The sequence below is a fragment of the Coregonus lavaretus genome, assembly GCF_964263955.1.
Source record: "Coregonus lavaretus genome assembly, chromosome: 34".
Taxonomy (NCBI): Eukaryota; Metazoa; Chordata; class Actinopteri; order Salmoniformes; family Salmonidae; genus Coregonus; species Coregonus lavaretus.
The window spans coordinates 13,160,773-13,186,870 of record NC_140021.1 but is presented as its reverse complement, the minus strand read 5'-3'; the positions used below and the strand labels follow the sequence as shown (position 1 = coordinate 13,186,870).

The following is a 26,098-nucleotide window of genomic DNA, read 5'->3' as shown; positions in this document are numbered from 1 at the left end:
CACAGGCAAGTGAAAACACACACACACATACACACTCTCTGGACTCTGGACAGCTAGTATCTCCATAAGCTTCCTCTCAAGCAGTAGGTTATCTCCGAAACAAGGTGTGTGTGTGTGTGTGTGTGTGTGGCTCCTTTGATAGGGCTATCAGCAGTGTCCTGATATCAAAGCGTTTCTCCACCCATGCACTGCATTGTGGGATTGGAACGGATGACCAAAGGCTCATTAATCTGTCAGCTCTGGACAGTGCCTTAGATCTGAACACACACACACACTCTGATACCTAGCCTGAATCTGTATGTCTTGTGTCTGTAGGAGGTCCAGTTACACACACACACTAAACACACACAACACACTCTGATACCTAGCCTGAATCTGTCAAACATGATCGCCGCAGAGAGAAATCTAGTATATTGTGTCTGTAGGAGATCCAGTTACGCGCACACACACACACACACACACACATATATTCCCGGCTGATAAAAGTCACATCTTTATTATTATTCAATATTCTGTGTGTTTGAGGTTGTTTGTCTGCGGTCTGCGGTTTTTCTGCTGCATTTTCCCCTCCTCTGTGTTAACGTTGCGTTTGAACCTCCTCCTTTCTTTGAAGCCTGAGGAGGAGGAGTGGAACAACAGAGGGAGAGAGAGAGCGAGAGAGAGACAGGAGATGGGAGAGACAGGAGAGAAAGTAACAACAATACATTTGATCTGTTTAATGCTTTTCATAACACTCAAAGGTCTCTACCGGCAAATACACACAGCAACAAAATAATAGACATGTAAAGCAAGGAAGAGAAGGGGAGGATTAAAGATGAACAAGTAGAGAGACGGAGATGGGAGAGAGAAAGAGAAGGTGGAAGAAGTAGAGAGGTGGAGAAAGATAGTAGAAAAGGGTGAAGGGAGTTTGTGTGTTATTATAATCTCATCATTAGGGCCCTGAGTTTTCCCTGGCTGATCAAAAAACCTCCTGGTCCTATTCTACAGGCTCTAACTTGGGTCCTGTGTTTTTCCTGGTCAAGTTGTGTGGCCAGGAAGAGGGGCCTACAGTAAATACAGTATAAGCCCATGTAAGGTAGTGTGTATACTTATTACTATGAAATTATTAATGGGGCCCCAGGCCAGTTATTGGACGAAATGGACTTCTAAGAAGAATTCATTATTTTAGTCATAACTCTATAAGGCTACAATTAGAATAATAGTAATGCATTTATTAATACGAAGATAATAATTATTTATTACAATCAACACTTAATAACGCTAATCAAAATATTTACAAACATAATGAGAGGGACCATGAAATGTAGGAAATAGAATGAAAGACAAGAAGAGAGACCTCGATATATGTGAATATTAGGAGTGTTATACTCAGTTTGGGGGCAAAGTCTTTGATCCTTGGCCTCATGGAGGAGAACGAAGAAGAAGTGATGGCCTTGTGTTCTCTGGTCCTGAGTGGATTCCTTGATCTGGTTGCCTGCTGATGGCTGTGTGTCCTTTCTTGTTGCTCTTTTCCTCTCCTCTGAGTTGGGTGGTTCCTTGGGCTGCTCCTTTGGGTTGTGTCCCTTGTTTGTTGGCTCTAACGTGTCTTCTTCTTTCTTTGAAGAAGGTGAGTTTAAAGGTTCAGGCTACACTAGCTCTTTTAAGTCTTATGTCTTCTTCTTAGACTCTTTAGTGTATGGGCTCTTCTGTCCCAATTAACATACTGAATAGGTACTACTTCCCTAAAAAGGTACTGCAAACCAACTCTAATGTCTCTCTCCCTCTGTCTCTCTCTCTTCCTCCCCCTCTTTTCTGTCTCTAACAGCAGGGAAAATAATCACTATACTTTATTAAAAATCTTTTAAAAAGTTCTTCCAGAGTTTTTTTTAGAATCGAGATTGACTTTATTTACAATTTCAACAAAGCCAGGCTCTCCCTCTATATTGTCTCCTTCACACACACATTCTATCTTAAAATCCCTCCCTCTTCAGTTTCCCGCTCTTTATCGCTCCGCCCACTTCCTATGTCTGTGATGGCGGCTAAATTCAACTTTTATTCAGTTCAGAAACAATAGTAATACAATCAATCAATCCCTTATCTTGCAAAAACACTCATGTTTACCTGATGATTGATTGTTGGACATGACAGGTTCACACTTAATCTTTCAAACACACCCAAACCTACTCCTCTTCCCCTCCCACCATGCTGTAATTACTCATGACTAGTCTAAACGCTGTTCAACTTTGTCTCCGCTCTCAGAACCTTTGTTTGAGGAGAGATGCATTAGACCACAGTCTGGTTTCAGTCTCTGATAAGGTAGGACAGCCATGGATTTTAGTAAGAGCGAGCAATTCGACCCCATGTCAGATTCCCACTTCACACACACACACACAGTGAAATGACCCAATTAAGTTATTGCCTAGCAACAGAGAATTCTAACTATATGTTCGTGATTAACTCAGTTTTATCCCATAGTCCACTAAAAAATCTCCCTCATATCCCCCCATATGGGACTACTAGTTCCATAACCTTACAAAAGTATATTATGTTTATGCTATCAATCACAATCTTTGAATTCAAGGTTATACTCACAATGAACAATATCAATATGTCTACTCAAAACAATTCCAAATATATGTGTTAGTATCCTAACACATCATACCTAAAATAAATGCAACTTTGTTTTAACCATAATATCTAGGACATGTTGAGAATAGTGTCAACATCTTTAAATCACATAACTTAATTCAGATCAATCAGTCAGCTTACAATTAATAATCATAATCAAAACAAATTTAGAATGACAATTATTAGTTAGTCACCTTGGTTCCATCATTCAAAGTTAAAACTCTCACCTTGGCACATATTGACACTGGCAGAATGTATATTTATATTAACATACATTATAATTATCTATAATTCTAGCATTGGCTTCCTCATAAAGAGAATAACAACAGATCAGTATCTCAATGAATTCTTAGTCTAAATTACTATACATTTAGCAGTGTATAATACCTCCTTAATCAACCTACTACCTCAAATAATAATCCCTTCCTCTCCCGGCACTCAATCTTCTGGCGTGTCTTCATTATGTTCTTCAGATAGCTTCATAGTTCAACTTGGATTGCCCATGACAATGTCCCAATTCCAATGTCACACCTGAGCCACCCCACCTCTACCTCCATACGGTTTTGTCCGCTTTGCCTACCAGTATACCCAAACTATGAGAAATGTTGTATTTGAATAGATCTCTCTTCCTGCCCACTCCAAATGGACTCCTGTCACATTCTTGAGAGAAAAGGTATAAGAGAAAGGGCAGTTGATTGCTTTGATTGGATGCTGGTTCTGATTCAGGTCTCCTGGTTGAGGTGGTGCTGGACAGGAACGTCTTCAACGCCTTTGTTGTTCCTCTTCAGCCGGGTAGAGGGTTTTTTGTATTTATTGAGGTTCACACCGTTCTGGACCGAATTATCTCTGCTATGCTTCAAGATACCATCCGTAGTAACCTCGAGAAAGGACAGATCATAACAGTTTAGTTGAGTTCATTTCCAATCCAAAACATCCCTATAAGCATTGACTATATGACAAATTATTATGTTTCACCACTCATTCTTAATACCAATTTCTAATACTTGATCCTGCTGCCTGATAGATTTTTCTTTGAGGGGTCCCTGCATTCCAAAGGCTATCTGTATAAATGTCACATAGTTTCACATTCTCCCTTGAATTCTTCCAAATTCTATAATTGGTATTAAGAATGAGTGGTGAAACATAATAATTTGTCATATAGTCAATGCTTATAGGGATGTTTTGGATTGGAAATGAACTCAACTAAACTGTTATGATCTGTCCTTTCTCGAGGTTACTGTGGGGCGGCAGGTAGCTTAGTGGTTAAGAGCGTTGTGCCAGTAACCGAAAGGTCGCTGGTTCTAATCCCCGAGCCGACTAGGTGAAAAACCTGTCGATGTGCCCTTGAGCAAGGCACTTAACCCTAATTGCTCCGTCTGCTAAATGACCAATTTATTTATATAACCCAATTGTTTTATTGTAACACTCCTATATTTGCTCATAGTCTATTTGTTATTACTCTGGCGCTTTCCTTTTCCTTGTTCCTATTCTAACATCTAATTGCTTACCCTTCTCTCCTCATCCTGGTTGATTATAACATTGTTTATATTTAGGATTTCCTAAATATGACAAACATTCTGCTGGGCAATATGGTCTTTCTGAATTCCTTAGATTACAGAAGTTGTGGTTGAATCATAGCACAGTCCTGGTAACTGTGGGGATTTGGAACTACTGTTAATTATTTTAATGGAGATGTGGTGCATATTAGACTATTTTCTTTATTTAATTTGTATGTAATATATTGTACTCATCTATACTAGTCATTGTTTAACGGCTCCTTCCATTCCCTTTCTTCTGCATTTGGTATGGCTCTAACATGTACAGGGTTTAGTGCACTTTCCCAAGGAATAACTACTTCAACAACCCTGCCCCCTGGAAATGTAACACTTATAAGTATCGAATTGTTTATCTAAGTCTTGGGCTGTTATCCTTATGTCTATGATCCATCTGTCTTTTTCTTTTATTATCTTAAGGTCACAGTTACCCCATGTGATTCCCCCATAATCCTTGTGCTGGTTCCTCCCACACCAATAACCATTTAACCCTTGTATTTTAATAGCGATCCCTTCCTGTATTCTAGTTATGGTTGCTGCTTGTGCAGGAATATACATTTTAATCCTTTCTGTTTCTCTTCTATGTCCTGTTCTTTTGCTCTTTACTATGGTCAGTATGCAAGTCCCCTTATTCTTAGGGGGACTAGTCAAGGACAGAGAAATCAATGATGGGTATATTTGGTGCGTCTTGGATGTCTGAAATATCTTGAAGATCTAGAAGGTCTCAAAAGTCTCGAAGGTCTCAAAGGTCTCGAAGGTCTGCCCCTCCGCCGAGGGAGTCAGCAAGAACACGTAGCTCATCAGTATTTGCCATCCTCCCCCATCTCCTGATTCTCACCAGCTCCAGCATCCTTAGCTCCCTCATCTCTAAGTCATCGGTTCCCTCATGGTACAATGGTTTAGATGATACCAGGTCGCGCTCCCCTCTATCCGTACAGCCATTGGTGTAACCTGGATGACGATGTATGGTCACTTTAGCTGTTAACCTTCTTCCGTCACTAGGGTCTCCAGATCAGCCAGAGTCTCTCTCAATCCATTGACATCGGTCTGCGAATAGTTTCCTTCTACCAGCCTACCTATAGGGAAGCTCGGAGTTACTGCTGCAAAGACACACAAACACAGACAGACACAACAGAAAACAATGCTACCCAATGGTGGGGCCGTCTTCCTCTCCTGAGGTTGGAATACTCCTATAGTGGGAAACATGGATCTAAGTATCTGTCTCTGCCACTTTTACCATCATTGAGGTAGCCAACAACACCTGGTACGGGCCCCTCCACATAGGGTCTTTCCAGCTCTTTCTTCTGTAGTCTTTTACCGTCACATAGTCTCCAGGGCGCAGAAAATGCTCAGATTCTCCTGCTCAGTTGGGCAGAGTTACCTTCACCCATGGGAAGAAAGTCTTAAGAACATTGTTAAGTTAGGTGAGACACAGTATTCTACTTATGTCCTCTCATCAGTCAGGAGAAGCCTTGAGATTATGAAGCGCACCTCTTGCAGCTTGTTGCAGTCCACTCGTTTCATAGACAGGCCTCCTCTACACCCATAACACATTATTACTACTGCTCATATACTTAATACAACTTGTATATTTACCAAAAAAACATTAAAACCCATGTAACCAATACTTTCCCCCTTTGGACACATGCCTCACATCGTGATTCATGTGTTCAAAAAACAAAACAACAACAATATTGTCTCTTGAACCAAAATAATAAATGAATTTAAAATGACAACCTTTGATAATATCTTAACTTAATTGTATCCTCATAAGATTATTCAAGGAATATCCCTCATTCAGGACTAACTCTCTCACTTCATCCTTGTCCTGTTTGGAATGATATATAGGATTCTTGCCAAATTATAAACTTCTTCATAATTATCAGTATTATAAATGACCCTTAACTCGGTATAAATTACCTTAAACTCATCATCCTATGTCATTCAGTTTTCCAGTGTGGGTGATCAAATCACTCTAGAAAGTCAGGACAAAGGCAAGAGGTCATTCAAAACGTTCAAATAAGTATTTCATTCTATAGTAGACTAATCATTAACAACAGTAAAAACATTTAATAATTGTTGTACCCAAGTGTACTGTATGTCCTTAGTACAGCTCTTTTCAAAATAATTGTATTTACTTAAAACTCACTCAGTACATAAAACCTCAAATTACATGTGTTTGCCCCTTTAAGATATCTCACTTCTATCCCGTGAAAAGAACCCTAAAATCAAAAAAATCAAAATCCTGTACAGCTAATACTTAGTGGGTTGTTTGTGGTTAGTTGAAAACCATATAGTAAAACAACAAACAAAAATGGCCAGGCCTTATTTATAGTCTCTGAAAATATTGCAAAGAAAAGAGAAAATCACTCCCCCCTTTTTCCTGGAAGAAAAAGTACACATTTAGTTAGTTTCCATTTTGATACCTCTTAACCAGTCCAAACAATTTAAATTTGAAATTCTCACTCTCTATTGCCACATCTCCTGATACCCCCACTCAGAAAACCCTCAAGAACATCACTCGTGACTGCTCCCTTCCCTGGAGAATTCCACAATCCAGTGCACATAAAACGAAATAAAGTCTCATGAGATTTAAACCCCTAGGCTTTTCCCTAGTCGCACTGCTCCCACTCGATCACGCTTCGTGACTTCGAAAACTCAAATCCCCAAATATGCTATCTCTTGCCTCGTTGGTTGCACCTTCCCACATGCCCTGTGGCCCCTCTTCTACCAAACCAGTTTACTAATGTGATGATGGTCTGGTCCATCATCTTCTGTGGACATACCCCTTCCTGAACTATTATTAGTCCCTCTGATGTGCATTTAATTTGGACCCCCATTCTACACAGTGCATCTCTTCCTAATAGATTAACTGGAGTTTGTTCTGATACTAATATAGGTATACATGTAGCTTTTTCCTGCTTCTTATTTTACTGGAACTGTCATATGTATTAACTGCGTTTGTCATGAAAATTCTACTGTGTGCATATTTGCCTGACATGGGGAGGAGGTGAGAGGCATAATTTGGATTTACCCATGAGTAAGTTGCTCCAGTATCTATCATCATTGGTGTGCCTCTATTATTCACCTGAACCTGCAGCATAGGTTCTTCATCAGCCTGCATAGTTACTGCCACTAGCTGACCCTCCCCTTTAGGATTCCCTGGGCATCCCTAGTATCCATGATTTGGTCCTCCCCACGGGTTCACTGGGCGCTGTGGAGCCTGTGTCTGAGACTGCCGCCATGCATCTGAGCTGTCATTTCTTTGCCAATTACCCTGCTGTGGTTGCTTAGGCAACCATGGGTTGGTAGGACAATTCCTTCTTAGATGTCCTGATTGCTGACGCCCCCAGCATACACCCAGCGGGCTTCTTGGTCCACCATTTTGGTATGTCTGCTGTTTGACGTTAGGCCCACCACATCTTCTAGTCTGTTTCTGACAGGCGTTGGCATTGCTTCCATCAATGATGTCCTGAACAGTGTTGTCATCAGTGGATCCCCCTCTGGATCTCTTTCTGTTTCTTGTCGCCACCTCTTGAGCTGGTCCTCCAGGTAACCTGCCGGGTTTTCTTTATCCCCCAATGGCTCCCCTCTCAGTGCTTTAGGGTCTATTTTGGCTGGATACTCTATTCTCAGAATGTGCCATAGTCCTGGCCTATAATTGTCAAAGACCACTCCATCCAGTATCGTTCTCCGCACCGCCGGTATGAGGCCATCCGCCTGCAACAAGCTCTCCATTTTGGCCACTCCCACCACCCTGACCAGCAATGCCTTCAAGTCTCCCACCGCCAGTAGCTTCCCCATCGTTTGTTCTTCAAATGTTCCAATCCATTTTCCTGCTCCTTCGTGCAGGTTAGGCAGTCTAGTCACCAGACCTTCCAGGTCTTGCGTTCCCCAGGGCACATAGTGAACCTGTGTCCCTTTTACCAAAATGGGATATTGAGCTCCATATTTTTCTGGCTTTCTTATTGTCCTTCTGTTTCTTAAATGTTGTTTTTCCAGATGAGCGTATAGTGCCTTACCTAATTCTGTTACTATAGTTTCGCCTCCCGTGGCTCCTTGCTCTGATAGTCGTCCCTCTGTCTCACGCTGTTCTTGATCAGAGTCAGCATACTGTCTAAGTTCTTCACCTTCCTCATCACTTGTAATCTCCACACCTTTTTTCCCATCATACTCTTGTTCATCTATCCCATAATTTTCCAGTTCCGTTAACCTACCCCTCGGCCCTCCATAACAGTCTATATCTAAATGTGAGTTTTCTCCTCTTTTTGGTGTGGAAACCTGTTGCTTCCCTTTTTCTCCTTCTATCTCTACATTCCCTTGTCTCATCTCCCATTAAGATAAGACACTCGCTCCCCTGTGCTTTCGTATTATACTCTCATTTTCCTTTGTTCCCTTATCTCATCCCAAACCTATAAAATAGTCTCCTCACTTTCCTATCCCTAGGTATTTTCCCAGTAGTCTATTCGTTCTAGGTCGCTAGACCACCCCCTATTCACCCCTAATCATATTCACGTTTCTATTTTCTTTAATCTAGGTTTTTCGTATCTAACTTCCTATACCTTCTTTTCCTGTCTTTCAGTATATCTATATCATACGTTATTATTTTTATGTTTCCCGTCACTGTGTAATCCACTATTCTATCTCCACTTATCCTATACATAAATGCGGCTGATTCTCGTTCTAATCTTCGTCTTGGCATTTATTCCCTAACTCATCTGTCTTTGTCTTTCTCTTTTACTTGACTATATCTAGACAGCTAGTCCCTATCCTAAATTATCCTACCTAGATATCTATTATTACTATCATCCTGGTCCTATTACTGAATCAACGACATAGGTAATAGCTGTTTCCCATTAGCTTGTGCCTTTTCCTGATAATGTTATAATTGTAGTTTATTGGATTACTTTAGTTAAAATATACATTTGTTGTTTAACAAATCTAGAACCAACAATAAATTGGTGCTATCCCATCAGCATAATAGTTAAAGCTACTTGCAATCCACTGGTCCACGTAACAAAAAAAAAAATTAGCGTTTTAGAATTCATTATCTATTTGCATACGTCACTGGTGTTACGCAAACTATATAATAAATTAATAACAATTAGAATTTGTCAAATAAATGTTTTCCATTCAACTATTCAGATTTCTGCTTCAAATGTCTCTTACAGCTTGATTCGTACTCGCTGGACTCTCTCTCTTTTACCCGCGAACCAGAACATGGCATTAGTAAAGTCTATTCACAAACCACCCATAACTAATAGTATATTTGCATTCATATTACTAAAAGACATTACTTTCCTTTCAGTCTACCCAAACAATTCACAGTTGCAATTCTAACTTCCCTATTAAATCACTTTCCTTTGTTATCAATTCAAATCATTGCCACAGCTCTATCGCAATTGCCAGTCCGCTATCCAATTTATGTAACTGTCCTTTCTGATTAGGCTCTAATTAATAAAACAAATACTTGCTATAGTTGACAAGCATACATTCAATTCATATCCATATTCAATTCAATATTCCAAATTACAACTCTATTCTCAGTAGTTTTTAAACTATCAACTAATTTGGCAAAACAAAAAATACCTATCTTTCTCCCCCCACTATTCCTGTTGAATAAGTGAGTCGTTCAATTCGAACCCCTCAAACTACTAAATCCCAGTCTTACACCACAAAATCAACACTGACTGTTTTATCAATCTACACAACCCATAACCATAGTTGAACTATAATCAGAAAATCTAGATTTTAGTCAGTAATGCAGAATCTATGCTTTATTGAAATGACAAGTAAATCCTCCTTTATTCCAATTATAATGGTCTGTAGTTTTAGTATCTGGCACATACCACACTTATCAGAAAATAGTTTTACAGGACACAGATCTTACAAGTTCAAAGGGAATGACTTAGCAGTCAACGAGTCAAATCTACATTAATTGATTTGGAAACAGATCTAATGAATTTAATCAAATGGATTATGTTTTTTTCCCCCTAATATACTAAAATTCCTTTACTATATCACCTCTGCTCCGAAATGATAGATAGAAATAAGATTAAGCATTATAATAACTATCAAATGATCTATGTACTGTCTCCCACCCCCCCCCCCCCCCCCCCCCCCCCCCACGTACGTCTACGTGTTTGGGCGCGCAAGCCAGCACTTATATATTATTCCACTTTTATCCAATCAATTACCCACACATAACATTCCCACCAAACCATTCGTATTTCTAATGATTCTTTGTTGCCACAAGTTAGTTTACCCTAATCTAGTCCCAGCGGAACATCAACTTTACTACCTAGACCCTGCCCCTCAGTCCTAAAATCCTCCCAGAATCTTATAAACTGGTCACTTATTCACTGATCTCACACTACTCTATGACAGGTAGTGTTGTACAAACCCAAGATATCATTATATCAACAGCTTATTCTCCAAACTTCAGATTAACTAATTCCCATATCCACACGACTCTCATATCACATTCACACAACGCTATTTCCCAACACACAATCAATATTCGTACAACCTACAGGAATATTTTCTTCTATAATAGTGCCCAATGTTAACCCTATCAACATTTGACATTTCACTATGGTCAATGTTACCATAATCCTACATTACTTCAAACTTTCCCAAATATAATGAACCCCTAAAAGCTTGACCGAAATACAATGTGTTGACGTCATATGATCACCCCCGTACACGTGACCTGTTCCTCCAACAAGATTTCTCATACCCCTCCTGATAAAGACTCCGTTAGTAAATTAATATCCACATACTATTAATTATCCTCTTCCTAATGCAAGATTGGGCTTGTCCTTTCTCCACCAGCCTTAGAAGCTTCAAACGACCTAAAATATACTCCCTTTCCTTACACTTTCTCCATAAAGAAAAGGCTATTATTTGCAGGTGTTATGTATGGTACGACGTGCTGTATGTCGTACTGTACGTTGTTATGGTTTACGACAGTGTGCTGCTTTACGGATGAATGGGTTGTCAGAATGTGTGGCACATGTCATTAAACGACAGAGTGATGTACAATGTGAAACTGTGCAGATGTCCGTTCTTCTACAGCTAGGCTAGATATAACATTGGCGACGAAGATGGCTGAATTCAGTTTACCACCATTCCTCGCCGTGCCTGGCGAACCTCCAGTCCCGTGGAATAACTGGCTTGAAAGTTTTAACACTTATCTCGAAGCTATGGACTTTTCTACAATCTCCGACAAGCGGAGGACAGCACTGCTCCGTCACTGCCTTGGTACAGAGGGACAGAGGATTTTCAGAGCGCTTGGATCGGCTCCTACATTCACTGCTGCAGTCAGCCTCCTACGGAACCACTTCGCCGGGAAAGAGCGAGTGCTCCTCCGACGCTACCGGCTACGGAAGAGACACCAACGGCCGGGTGAGTCCATTCAAAGCTACGTGGCTAATCTGAGGGATTTGGCTAGCTCTTGTAACTACGGGACACTTCAGGACGAGATCATCAGGGATCAGTTGATAGAGGGGACGTTATGTGAAAAGACAAGGGAGAAACTGCTTTTGGAATCGGATAATTTACAACTAAATGGAGCTATTAAAATAGCACTCCAGGTTGAAGCGGCGTTGGAATGCTCTTCTATGCTAACAGACAGCTCTGCAGCATACACTCGGCCCCCAGCCATTCTCACGCAGCAGCTTCAGCCCGAGCAGGCGCACTACAACGATCACGCGCTGCGCACGCCCTCCCGCGTCGATAGCTGCATGGACACAGACACCGGCATGCCCGTGCAGCAGGCACACAGACAAACAAACAGAAGTAGCTGTGGCAACTGTGGGGCTAGCTCTCACAATTCAAGGGCTTCAAACTGCCCAGCCCGTGGGAAAATATGCAAGAACTGTTCAAAATACAATAACTTTGCGAAAGTGTGTCGTTCTCTCACTCTCAACATGAACACACGGAAATCCGAACCGTCTCCACCAACCATGTGTCATTCAGGACATGCACTGTGCAGCTGGGTGAGGTGGGTTTGCCTTTGCTGCTGGATACTGGCGCTGCGGTGTCGTTGCTCAACCTTGCCACTTACTACAAGTTTTTCAGTCACCTACCACTCCAACAGCCCTCCACTGCCCTGTGTGGGTACGGTAGATCCAATATAGACATTGTAGGCACCCTCCAGGTCCCAGTACACTACGGCACCAAACATCTGCCATCATTCACATTTCATGTTGCAAAGCGGGGTGCCAACCTCCTGGGCCTCGACCTCTTCACAGGCTTGGGATTCACACTGAGAGATGACAGTGGGTCAGCTATCTACCAGGTTACCTGCACATGGCAACAGAACTGGCCGACTCTGTTTGATGGACTGGGCTGCCTCACAGCCTTTACTCACAGGCCCCTAGTGAATCCGGAAGTGACCCCAGTCATGCAGCCCCTGCGGCGCATTCCCTTTGCACTGCGTGATGACGTCACAAAAGATCTCCAGTCACAGCTGGATGCAGGCATCATTGAGCCAGTAAACCTAACGCTGCCCCCTGGATTTCAAACTTGGTCATTGCAACCAAAAAGTCAGGTGGAATCCGGACCTGTGTGGATCTCCATGCTGTGAACAAGGCCGTTGTCCCGGATAAGTACCCCTTGCCTACAGCTGAGGAGCTGACCGCACAATTCCATGGCTCCACGATCTTCACGAAGCTTGACCTTCGTCAGGGTTATCTTCAGGTACCCCTCCATGCAGCTAGCAGAGACCTCACGGCCTTTGTCACACATGCTTGCGTGTTCAGATATACACGCATGCCTTTTGGACTTAGCTCCGCCCCCAGCTGCTTCCAGAAGGTGATGAGCACCATCCTCGCTGGAATACCTGGGGTGGCGGTCTATCTGGATGACATCGTGGTCCACGGCCCTGACCTCCACATCCATGATTATCGACTCCACAGAGTATTCAGTGCTCTACTGCGGAACAACCTGACCCTTAACGGTGGAAAGTGCACCTTTGCAGCTCCAGCCGTCGAGTTTGTGGGCTTCCGCCTGTCGGCCAAAGGCATTGCCCCACTCATGTCGAACATTGAAGCCGTCCACCGGATCCCGGAACCGACCTCAGCCTCTCAGGTGGCCTCATTCTTGGGCATGACAGCTTACTACCTCCGGTTTCTGCCCCACTACTCGCAGACCACAGCGCCCCTTCGCCAGCTCCTCAAGAAGGATGAGCCATGGGCCTGGACGGCGGCCTGCTCAGACGCGGTCCGCTCACTGAAGAGCCAGCTCACCACAGCCCCAGTCTTGGCTCACTTTGACCCCGTCTGCCACACCATTGTCACATGTGACGCCTCAGCTGGAGCACTAGGAGCTGTCCTCTCACAGCTGCAGAATGGCATTGAGAGGCCCGTCGCCTTCGCCTCAAGGGCCCTGAACCCCACAGAACAACGGTACTCTGTGGGTGAACGAGAAGCACTGGCCTGTGTCTGGGCGTGTGAAAGGTGGCACCTCTACCTATATGGCCGTCTGTTCACACTCCGAACCGACCACCAGTCCCTCACAACGCTACTGTCAGCATCAGGAACTGGCCACAAGCCACTTCGGCTGCACAGATGGGCCGACCGCCACAGACAGTATGACTATCAGCTGAAGTTCACTCCGGGGAGGGATAACGTGGTGGCAGACCTCCTCTCACGCTCCTTTGACGCTCCTACTCTGACCGTCTTGCCAGACGACAACGAAACAGAGCTTGTACAAATGCTCTACGCTCCTCTTCAGTCAGTCGTCTCACTGGAGGAGCTGAAGCAAGCATCGGAACAGGATCCCACACTGTCTACCCTGCGCACCTACATACGCACTGGATGGCCAGCACATGTGCCGGAAGAGCTGGCGACTTTCGCCAGGGTGAAGCACGAACTTTCTTGCTGGGAAGAAGTCTGTGTCTCTCGAGGGTTTTGCACTGTGGTCCCGAGTGGCCTGCGTGCGCATGTTCTATCCATGGCGCACAAGGGTCACTTGGGCATAGTGAAGGTCAAACAGCGATGTCGAGACCTTGTGTGGTGGCCAGGCATCGACCACGACATTGAAGCCCTGGTCAGGGATTGTGCTGCATGCCTCCTCAGTGGGAAAACAGGACAGTCCGCCCCACCCCCCCCTGCAGCCTCTCGCATGGCCGTCCCACCCCTGGGAGCACATCCAACTGGACATCTGTGGCGAGATCCATGGACACGCAGTCCCTCACCATCAGCGCTTCCTGGTGGTGGTGTATGACCTCCACTCTAAGTGGCCAGAAGTGGTTCCTGTCGGAACTGTCACAGCACAGGCCATCGTGGACATCCTAGACAGCCTGTTCACAAGGTGGGGCCTACCCCTCACCCTTACCATGGACAATGGGCCCCAGCTAACCTCTGCCGAGTTCTCCTCATATCTCAGCAACAAGGGAATCAAACACATCTGCACGGCCTACTACAACCCACAAGCTAACGGAGGGGTGGAACGCTTCAACCAAACGCTGAAGAACGGCATCAGAGCGCACCTGGTCCAGGGGTGCACGTTCCAAACTGCTTTGAATCAAACGCTAATGCACTACAGAGCAAGCAAACACACAACAACACAGGTCTCCCCGGCATCCCTCATGCTAGGTCGTGAGATGGAACTGCCACTGGACAGACTCAGAACACAGAGAGTGGCAGAACCGGCGACTTGGCGCACCCAAGAACAGCAGGCAGTGACCAGACACCAAAGAGCAATGAAACAGCGTTTTGACAAGGCACACAGGGTGAAGAAGTCGATCATCCAAGTGTCAGACTGGGTCCGAGCCCGACGGCCTCAGCGGTGCAACAAAATGGCCTCATTCTGGTTGGACCCCTTGCAGGTCAGTCGACAACTGGGGCCCGCCACATTCATGATGAGCAATGGATCACGCTGGCACGCCAGCCGCCTCAGAAAAGTCCCTGCCCCTCAAGGAACACGAAGGCACACAAAACAGACATGCAGGCCAGAGACGCCACCGGATGGACCTCCTCCACCACTACCACCCGAGCCCCAGCCTCTGTGGGCTCCCCAAGGGCCAGAGCCACAAGCGGTGGCGGTTGAAGAAAGGCCTATGCGGGCACGAACTCGCCCTGCTTATCTGGGGGACTACTTAACCTCTTTTCATTCTTAGGCTCCGTTAGGTGTCTTAGTCAACCTCCAGGTTAATGGACTGAACTGGCTAGTTTGGAGAGTCCATCCGTTTAAGGGTTAATGTTTATTTCTTACAGGTATCACTCTAGGTTCTTGCCCTATGGTCATTTTATATATGGTACCAGTCCCTGGTTTTGGAAAGGGGGGAGGAAATGTTATGTATGGTACGACGTGCTGTACGTCGTACTGTACGTTGTTATGGTTTACGACAGTGTGCTGCTTTACGGATGAATGGGTTGTCAGAATGTGTGGCACATGTCATTAAACGACAGAGTGATGTACAATGTGAAACTGTGCAGATGTCCGTTCTTCTACAGCTAGGCTAGATATAACAGCAGGATTTATTTTTATTGTCCGATCACTCACACAGATAAGCGACCACTCGTGCTTAAATGAATCAGACAGAATGACCCGCAGGACGAACAAATGTATCAGACGATTGAACAAAGCTAATTGATCAAGCTGACCAAATGAGCAACCTGAATGAGACAGATTAAACATACAACTTAATCACAATTGAATGACTCACAGCCGCTCAAGCAAAACATTCACCCATACGAGATGAGCAGACCTACTCTCTCTAATTATTTCTCTATACTTTGAAGCCCTGGTGGCTGTTCACAACCGTCCACCTACCTGAGATGACCGGCGCGACTTCCAATTTATGGTGTCACCTACTCAGGATGACCTACTTTTTTACCCGATTAGCTGTCTAATTAGTGCATCTCCCCACTACAGGATGATGCGTCACCTACTCTGGATGAGCAAACCTACTTCCTATTAGCCTACATGTATGCTAGCCTGCTTCTTCTACTAGCCTGCATCTCTGCTAGCCTGCTTAAACTTATTTACACTTATCTACAATAACATTGCATGCATGCTTATTTCTCATTCCAACAAAAACTCTGTACTTTTCCTAAATTTTGTCCTTAATGCTAGAGAGACCCCTTTCTGTACCTTACCCTCAGATTCAGCTCGATCGAATCACACAGTTCTATGTAATAGTAAGAATGTCGCTTACCTTTATTTAACAGTGGACACTGTATCTGTGTGACTCGCTCAAACTTTCTCAGACGGCAAAGCACTCAAAGATCTCTTTTTCCCCAGGTCCTGCCGGGGTCGCCAATTATGTCGTTGAAAATAATCACTATACTTTATTAAAAATCAAAGTTCTTCCAGAGTTTTTTTAGAATCGAGATTGACTTTATTTACAATTTCAACAAAGCCAGGCTAATCTGCAGATTAGCCCTCCTCTCTGTCTCTCTCACCCTCTATATAGGCTCCTTCACACACACATCCTAGCTTAAAATCCCTTCCTCTTCAGTTTCCCGCTCTTTATCGCTCCGCCCACTTCCTTTGTCTATGATGGTGGCTAAATTAAACTTTTATTCAGTTCAGAATCAATAATAATACAATCAATCAATCCCTTATCTTGAAAAAATCTCATGTTTAGTTTAAACTCTGTTCCTGAGCTTGACCTGAAGATTGATTGTTGGACATGACAGGTTCACGCTTAATCTTTCAAACACACCCAAACCTACTCCTCTTCCCCTCCCACCATGCTGTAATTACTCATGACTAGTCTAAACGCTGTTCAACTTTGGCTCCGCTCTCAGAACCTTTGTTTGAGGAGAGATGCATTAGGCCACAGTCTGGTTTCAGTCTCTGATAAGGTAGGACAGCCATGGATTTAAGTAAGAGCGAGCAATTCGACCCTAGGTCAGATTCCCACTTCACACACACACACACACACAGTGAAATGACCCAATTAAGTTCTTGCCAAGCAACAGAGAATTCTAACTATATGTTCGTGATTAACTCAGTTTTAGCTCATAGTCCACTAGAAAATCTCCCTCACAACTGATTTAAAAACCTGCTCACACATTCTAATGAGGTTGTCTGTCTGTCTGTCTGTCTGTCTGTCTGTGTGTGTGTGTGTGTGTGTGTGTGCTCGGTGCGTTCGTGTGTGTTGTATCCCATGGTGGTGATGTCTTGATGATTTCCCTGTAAATGTGCTGATGCAGGTGTCTGATAGCTTGTAGGAGGAACGTGCTGTGGCCAGTGGCTTACTGTACACTCTGCTGCAGTTAATTTGCTGGAAATATAAGTGCTGATTATGTATATTTCCTTCCTCTCCTCATTTTCTTGGCCTTCTGCTTTGGACTATTAACACTGGGTGCTACCTTAAAGTTTTGTATCGTATAATAAAATCTTGTTAAAACTCAAACCACTGTCTGCCTCTCTCTCTCATTCTCTTTCTTTCTGATTCTCTTTCTCTCCTCAGAGACCGGAGTGATAGACCCAGTGCTTATAGAGCGTTATAACACTCCAGGGTTCGTAGGCTGTCTGTCACGCGTCCAGTTCAATGGAGTCGCACCCCTGAAGACTGCCCTAAGAAACCCTGTAGCAGACAGACCGAAAGACAGACATCCAGACAAACCAACAGACAGACAGTCTGTGCCAGTGTCCTACCAGGGTAAACTGGTAGAATCTAACTGTGGAGCCTCGCCTCTCACCATCCCACCAATGTCTGCTGCCACCGATCCTTGGCGCCTGGACTCAGGTACGATACACACACACATACAAACATTTCTGCAGGAAAAGCAGGTACACAACACCACACACACATTCTCATATTGGGGGTGCTGCAGTCTTCCTTGTGATCCAGTGGGATTGTTGTCTCTACTTGTCTGTCTCTGGTTGATCACATCTATTGATCCAGGAGCCAGAAGCAAAACTGACAGAGCAGCTACATCAGTCTCACGTTCAATTCTCTCTCTCTCTCTCTCTCTCTCTCTCTCTCTCTCTCTCTCTCTCTCTCTCTTCAATAGACTTTATTGACATGGCAAGTAAAATTACTTACATTGTCAAAGTATAGATATAACAACATGGACCAACAGCAATAATAATAATAGTAGTAGTGGAAATGGGATTACCATTAACAGCAACTACAACAACAATATTAATGAGAATAACAATACATTAAAGCAATAGTAGTCGACCAATCTCAACATGACTGAGAAGACACATTACATCGTATGAAAGCCAAAACAAAACAGGAAATATTATCTCTCTCTCTTGTCTACCTGATAGATCTCTCCATCAGGAGGGATAAAAGCCGATTTGTGTGTGCGTGCGTGTGTGTGTGTGTATGGCTGATGTGATCTGTATTTCCTGTCTCTGTGTGTCTCCAGGTGCAGAGTTCCCATTCAATGAAGAGAGAGTGATCCCAGATGGAGTCAACAGGAACTCAGCCATTATAGGAGGCATGTTCAGTATGACCCATATTCACATATCTCTTATCTTTAAAGAGGTGTACCACAGAGATATGACCCTCTGCCAGGTCCAGATGTGATCTTGATCTTGATCTTGATCGCTTGGCATTCAGTCGCCTCCGCTGCAGATAAGTGTCTCCAAATGTGTCTCCCATACATGATGTCAACAAATGTATTACAAATTTGCTTCCATAAATTGGTGCTCTAACCTTAACTGGCCCTATCAATATCCTTTCTTTTGAAATTACATGTATTTCTAAAATGACTTCTATATCTCCGCCCCCAGGTATCATTGCCGTGGTGATATTCACCATCCTGTGCACGCTGGTGTTCCTGATTCGCTACATGTTCCGTCACAAGGGCTCCTACCACACCAATGAGTCGAAAGCGGCGGAGCCAGCCAGTGGCGAATCAGCTGACACCACCATCATCGGCACCGACCCCAACCCAGAGACCATTGACGAATCAAAGAAAGAGTGGTTCATCTAACTGCCAATAGAAAGACAGAGAGAGAGAGGGTGGCTGTGTATCTAACCAACAATCACATGAGAGTGGGAGGTTCATCTATTGACCAATCACAGGAGAGATGGAGAGAGATGTCGTCCAATAGTGTCCCTACTGAATGGAGGAGGGGGTGGGGATGGGAGTGGTAGTGGGAGTGGGTAAAGAATGGTGTACAGAAATCAGATTTTTTTCATAAAAGCAGAAGAAAGAAGAGACGGTCTATTGGAACGTTGCGTTGAGAGACTAAATCTGTACATAGTAACTGATGAGTCCTTCTTTGTATTGTATTTGGGAGTTGTCAGGAGTCCTTTGAATACATAATATATATATATAATAACAGATCTGGATCAAATACGTATTTCAAGTACATTAAAATACTTGAAGGTATTTGAGGTGTAATTGATTCTGCTTGGAGTTTGTACTTTTGGCACTATTCTGTTGTCTCCATTGTACCAAACTCAATCAAACTCAATTGAGCACAGTTCAAGTTATTTGACTTATGTATTTGACCTCTGTATATTAATAATAATAACCACTGGATCATATGCTAGCACAGACTTGTTTGTTTGTTTTTTAAAGTGGCAATCAGGAGTTGCTACATCCATTTTTGGATTTATAAATTAATGATATGTACCCATTGATTCTTGAAAAATTTAACTTATAAATGTTTCATGAGCTTAGTTCAACTGTCGTACCCAATCAGAACCTGATATATAAGCTTGTTTTACTCTGTTTGTAAACAACGTAAATGTAAACAAACACTATATAGCCTCAAAACATGATTAAAACTATAATGTTGATATCATGGATGGTCAGTCCTTGCATCCATAGCTATGTCTATGAATTTGAGAGTTTCTCCAGCCCCATCCCTCAGCTTTTTACAGAAACAGGAGCGGTGGGGGGGGGTACTGTTTGTTTTTATTTCTACTGCTGGTTGCCGCTTTAAACTGAGATCTGACAGATTATGTTAAATCATCTGTTTATAAGTTTAACATTTCTGTTGGTCACGCTTACATGTCCATGTTCCATATCCACTCCAACAGTATTTGTCAAACAAACCACTCAGTCCATGTGTTATTACAGAAACATGGATGCCAAAAGTCCTGTTGTAAATATGTTTTATTTATAAATATATTTTATTTCTATTTTAATATGTTTATTTATTCAGCGACATTGGTACTATACATTTACAAGACATTTCAGATAATATGTAATATTTCTAAGCATAGCACATGTGTGAGAGAGAAGTTTACTTTAATTTAATTATGACATTAGATTGTATCAATGAGAATTCCTTCTCATCGACGATTGGAGAGGAATGTCTCAAAGTATGATGGGGAAAACATGGAGGAACCATAGATACACACTCTGCACGGCAGTTTGCTTTCTTTCCTTCCTGTGAGAGCGAGTGAACTCTTGATCTCTGGAACTTTCAGCGTGTATTCTGTTGCCAAACACTTCAGTCTTATGTTCTCAAGTTTGTTTTCCAAGATTGATCGATTGATTGATTGATCAAATCGATCGCTCATGATACTTGTAATGCTGAGAGTTTGTCTCGTGAGACCCAATGAGAATGAGAGAAAGCTAGACATCTTGGCTTATGTTGAAAGTGTTGTGTTTGTGTGTAGACGGGGTCGGTGGCATACGGGGGTGTAGCCTACATTCCATAGGACAAGGCTTTGTGGTAGAGTGTGAGGGTTCGAGGCTTGGTTGTACAGTGTTTAATGGTTTAACCCACTGTGCCTTTAGGAGTCAACCACTTACCCTTCCTCTTGGCAACACAACACGGCTACACAACGCCATAGCGGTAGAGCCAGACCCATGTCAGCGCCAGTAATTTTCTTTCTTTTTTTAGACATGTTTATATTCATATTTATTCATCAAGTCTATCAGTCGTTCCGAATGTTTACTTCATACCAGCGTTACCCGGATACAGTGTAATGATGTCATGACTGCCATTTTTGTAGCTTGTTGTCGTGGTTAATTTTTCTATGTTCTTTTTTTCTGTATTGCTTTATAAAATATTGTGAAATGTTTGTATACTGTCTCGGAATATTCCACACCGTAACACACACAGAAGACGGAGATTAAAAGCACCAAGACAAGGCCGTCAGCCCGTCACCAATAAATATGTCTGTTGGTGGGTTTAGCCAAGCCGTCAAATGTTTGTTGTCATGCCACATCTAGCCACCAGGCTACTATCAGTCATCTTAGTCTTGCTTTCAGCTCTGTACAGTTCAATAAAGACAGTCTTAACATCCAGGGCTACCGTGTATTCATCTGGTGGGGACCTTGTCAATGATGGCACAATGTTGGGTGTATGTGTTTGTCAGAGAGAAAATGTTGGAGAGAGGGAGAGGGGGTTGTAGAGAGAGAAAATGTTTGAGAGAGAAAGAGTGTGAGAGAGAGTGAGAGAGAGAGAGAGATAATGCTGAGTCATCATTTTACAGGTTTGTTAATAAGTAAAGTAGGTCAGATATAAAACAACCGTTTTTTCTCCTGACTTCATCTGCAGTTAAGTAGGCAACATTATTCAGATCATGTCCTCCATATTAACATACTTCTATTTGGGTCCAACATTTTCGGAGTACAGTGGTTCTCCCTTTGAACTTGTAAGCTATTTATATGAGTTAGGTAGCAGCTATCGCCTATCTATCTGTCACAACCATTATAAATATGCTTACAATAATAGTTACTGGTTTAGTAAAAATGTACTGTAGAAGGAACAGTGAACAGGTTTACCTCTATTCCACTCTGGTCATGTTCAGATATGAAACTGGTATGACCAAGTCAAACTATTTACTCTTTGGCCTGGATTCAGATCAAGCGTAAAGCTTACCGTATGCTTCCCAGTCTAAACAGTTTGCGCATATATTATGACAACATTTTGTGATTTTTTTTTTTCGTTTTGGTGTTCAGCAGGTTTTTCTTTAACTTGAGGAAAGTCAGTTCGGTAGCCAAAGTCTACGCCCTTCGTCGGTCATTGGTCAACAGTACTACTCTTAGTAGGAGTGGGAACATGAAGAGACGATTAGTTTTCATGCACATTTTTTCACTTGAGAAATACTGCATCAATCTTAGTTAAATGTAAAATTGCGCGACTAAGACCTCTTAGGCAAAAACGTCAAAATTAATGATAGATTTCTTGATTTATCTTAGATTAAATCAGGAGAAACACTCTTTTCACGGCACCTCGATACGGAAGGGACTTTTTGTAGCAGGTTAGGGGAACATACACAGCAGGTTAGGAGAATTAACGTAGCAGGTTAGGAGACAGGTTAAGGATAGGAAAATGGTTAGGGTTAGGGAAAATGCTCTCCTAGTCTTCTACGAATATCACTTCGTATCGAAGTGGAGTGAAAAGAGTGTGTCCCATTAATTCGGACTATTTTGAGGCTAAGTTGCTATGGTGGCTCAAGAGGAACAAACAACAGTAATATTACTGCTTTTTTTCTAGTTTTTCAAGCAAAAGTCTTTAGGGAGTATGCTCTTCGCCTAGCCGAGTTATGCTAGGAGCAAAACGAACCGGATGCATTTAACCGGCTTTAACTGGCGATAGCCGACACCCGCATAGCTGATATTTCGGTGGTGTAACTAAGTTGGAGCTGTCAAGTTGGTGAGCAGCTGCTCTTTATCATCGTCACAAAGCCACACCCATCCCACTCATGTTATATAGAAATAATGACGCTCAAATTGACAATCATCAAACGAAATAATGAGGATTTCTATCAGCCTAATCAAGGTGTAGATTACAGCTCACATTCCAGTGTTCGAACTTGTAAACAAAGCTGCATGGGATTTATTTTAATGCGACTCTGCTGCCAATGGCAATGTCCAATTTAGGTACAGGCCTAATGACAGGAGCTGCTTCTGGATTTGACAGCTCTAAAGGTGCCGCATTTTAGGTTTGGTTTGCTCCTAGCAGAACCCAGCTAGGGGAAGCGAACGTTTGTGCCTCACATTCTCCCTTAAAAGACCTTCGCTTGAAAAATTAGAAAAAGCGGCAATATCACTGTTTCTCCATCTTGAGACACCGTAGCAACCACATAGCCTGAAAATAGTCTGAATTAATCTAGATAAATCAAGAAATCTGTAATTAATTTTGAAGTTTTTGCAATTTTACATCTAATTAAGATGTTTGGTGCAGTATTTCTCAATTGAAAAAATTTGCATGAAAACTAGTCCTCTCTCATTGAATGACAACAAACACTTCATAGAGTCCCACAGTATGATAACCGTGTAAATCTCTCTAGGACAAGGTGACATCCAGATAATCTCTCAGAGTCTGGGGTGTTTTGCAGTCTGCACAGGGAGAAACTCCAACTCTTCTGTCTGGAGGATAAACACCCAACCTGTTTGATGTGTCAGACCTCCAAACAACACAAAAACCTTGACCACTGCTCCATAGATGAAGCTCTACAGCAGGGTTCTTCAATTCCGGTCCTGGAGGGCCGAAACACCTCTGTTTTTCATCCTCTCCTTCTAATCAGGGGCTAATTCAGACCTGGTACACTAGGTGAGTGCAATTAACGACCAGGTAGAAATAAAAAACAGAAGTGTTTCGGCCCTCCAGGACCGGAATTGAAGAACCCTGCTCTACAGTCCTCAAACTGAACTCTAGACCTCAAAGCCAGTTCCACTGCTTGTTTTCATGGTTCCCTTCTAATCAGGGAATCATTTAGACCTAGCACACATGGTGGGTGCAGTTAATTATCAGGTAGAAAAGAAAACCAGCAGGCTCTGGACCTCGTAGGGCCGAGTGTCTGCAGGCTCTGGACCTCGGAGGGCCGAGTGTCTGCGGGTTTTCGCTCCACCCTTGTACTTGATTGATGAATTAAGGTCACTAATTAGTAAGGAACACCCCACACCTGGTTGTCTAGGTCTTAATTGAAAGGAAAAAACTAAAACCAGCAGACGCTAAGCCCTCCATGGAATGAGTTGACACCCCTGATCTACAGGATCACAAGGTACTCGATTTCTTTCTTTTTTTGTATTACATAAACCTTTGATATTCCATTAAAATGTAAAGCCTTGTAAAATAAATGATTGTATCGAAGAGAACAAGAGTTGTTAAAAAAATTCAAACAAGCTCTGTTTTATTTGACTTGTTCATTCCTGTAAAGCCAGTTTTCTCCGGTATCAGAAACATTCTCCTTCCAATAGAAAGAGCTACAGACTGCCCTGAAGCCCTTACAGGACTTAAATAGCGTTAAACTTTCATGTGATCAAACAGCAGAGCACATTAACGTAAGAATAATGTTTTGAAGTATCAGTCAGAGAATGCAACAGTTTTGAGCAAATGTATTTGACCCTGTATATACTCCAGAGGCAGAGTGAGGCCCAGCACACAGAGGCAGATGGAGGAGCTTGAGAAGCTTCACCAGTTTCTATGAAATGACAAGGTGGCCAGGATAGCTTCTCTGAGAGAGGAAGAGGAGCAGAAGAGTCAGATGATGAACAGAAGATTGAGGAGATGAGCAGAGAGATATCATCACTTTGAAACACACTCAGTGTCTTAGGGGAGGAGTTGAGAGCTGAAGACATCTTATTCCTGTAGGTCAGGACTGCTCTCTCTAAAGCCACATGATTTATCAGTATATTGATTGACTGATTATTATTGATTGATTGATTGTTTAATTCAATCTGGTATTTCTGAAATACAATGAGTCTGGTCTAAGATACATTAAAGCAGCCTGACCCCTCAGCACTTATAAACTATTGCAGCATAAATACTGCAATATGTATACAATTTACAGGGAACCAGTATAGTCTTAGATCACAGATATGTAGTGTCTAATTTATGTTTTCTCTGTTCAGCTCCTGTGACTCAAACACTGCCCATCCACGTCTCATCCTGTCTGAGGATCTGATCAGTGTGAGACGCAGTGATGACAAACAGCAGTTTCCTGTCAACCCAGAGAGATTTGATATATACAGTATGTATGGGTCCTGGGCTCTGAGGGCTTTAACTCAGGGACACACAGAAGAGTCAGTCCAGAGGAAGGGAGCAGTTAGGAGTGGATATTGGCTATTGAAGCAGTTTGATGCTAAATACACAGCACAAGGCCATCCACTGACCTCATAGTAGCATAGAAACCCCAGAGGATCAGAGTGCAGCTGGACTGGGACAAAGGAAAGCTGTCCTTCTCTGACCCTGTTAACAACATACACATGCACACGTTCACACACACAATGACAGAGAGTCATTCCATATCTAAACAATCGCTGTAAACTCCACCCTCTGAGGATCTTACCATTAAAAGGCCTCTGTAACAGTGGAAAAGCCCAGTCCTGTTACATCTCCACTACCTGTTACAGCTACTGGACTCCCTAAAAACACGCCACTTCGATACAGCTATGAACGGGAAGTGAGGTTTCGTAGCAGGTTAGCATTTTTCACTAACCCTAACCAAATTCTCCTAAACTGCTACGTTAATTATCCTAACCTGCTGTGTAAGTTCTAACATTGCTACAAGAAGGTCACTTTCCGGTCGTAGCCTGTTGAAGTGGTGTGTTTTTATGGTATCTCCTGCTGCTACGGGGGAGACGCAGCTCACTATGGCTGGGTTTATATCCTCAGTACTATTCCAGTGATTAGTCAGTCCCTAACCCTACATCTCTAACCCTAGGCTACAGATGATTATTAGGCCTCCTGATTATTATTTTGTATAGGCCTACAGATTATTATTTTGTATAGGCCTACAGATTATTATTTTGTATAGGCCTACAGATTATTATTTTGTAACTACAGATGATTGCTTTTTATATGCAGGCCTTGATTGCAGATATGTATTTGTGCATAAAAAGCAGGAGCTGTATTAGAAATGCTGAGTGCACCTGACAGATTTTGTATGATGAAAGTTATTAACAAATTACAATATAAATATTTAATAGTGGCCTTGCGCAAGATTTAATTCTAACATTAGATTATTCCAAATGTAATACAAATCTCCAAACGTTTTTGTTTTGTTTTATAGCACTATTAAATGCTCCAGGGCTAATTTCGTTAGCATT

General features: G+C 42.8%; 1 protein-coding gene across 1 annotated transcript in view; it reads left to right on the top strand.

Annotated features, from left to right (window-relative positions):
* LOC311109291 (contactin-associated protein-like 2) overlaps window positions 1-19,069 on the top strand; it is a gene marked incomplete at its 3' end in the record, with an annotated part of 194,200 nt that extends 175,131 nt beyond the window's left edge. The window contains exons 24-26 of the mRNA XM_084152121.1: window positions 17,590-17,868; window positions 18,500-18,580; window positions 18,867-19,069. Coding sequence (XP_084008247.1) covers window positions 17,590-17,868; window positions 18,500-18,580; window positions 18,867-19,069 — 563 coding nt within the window. The remainder of the gene's footprint in view (window positions 1-17,589; window positions 17,869-18,499; window positions 18,581-18,866) is intronic.
* Between the last annotated feature and the right edge of the window lie 7,029 nt (window positions 19,070-26,098).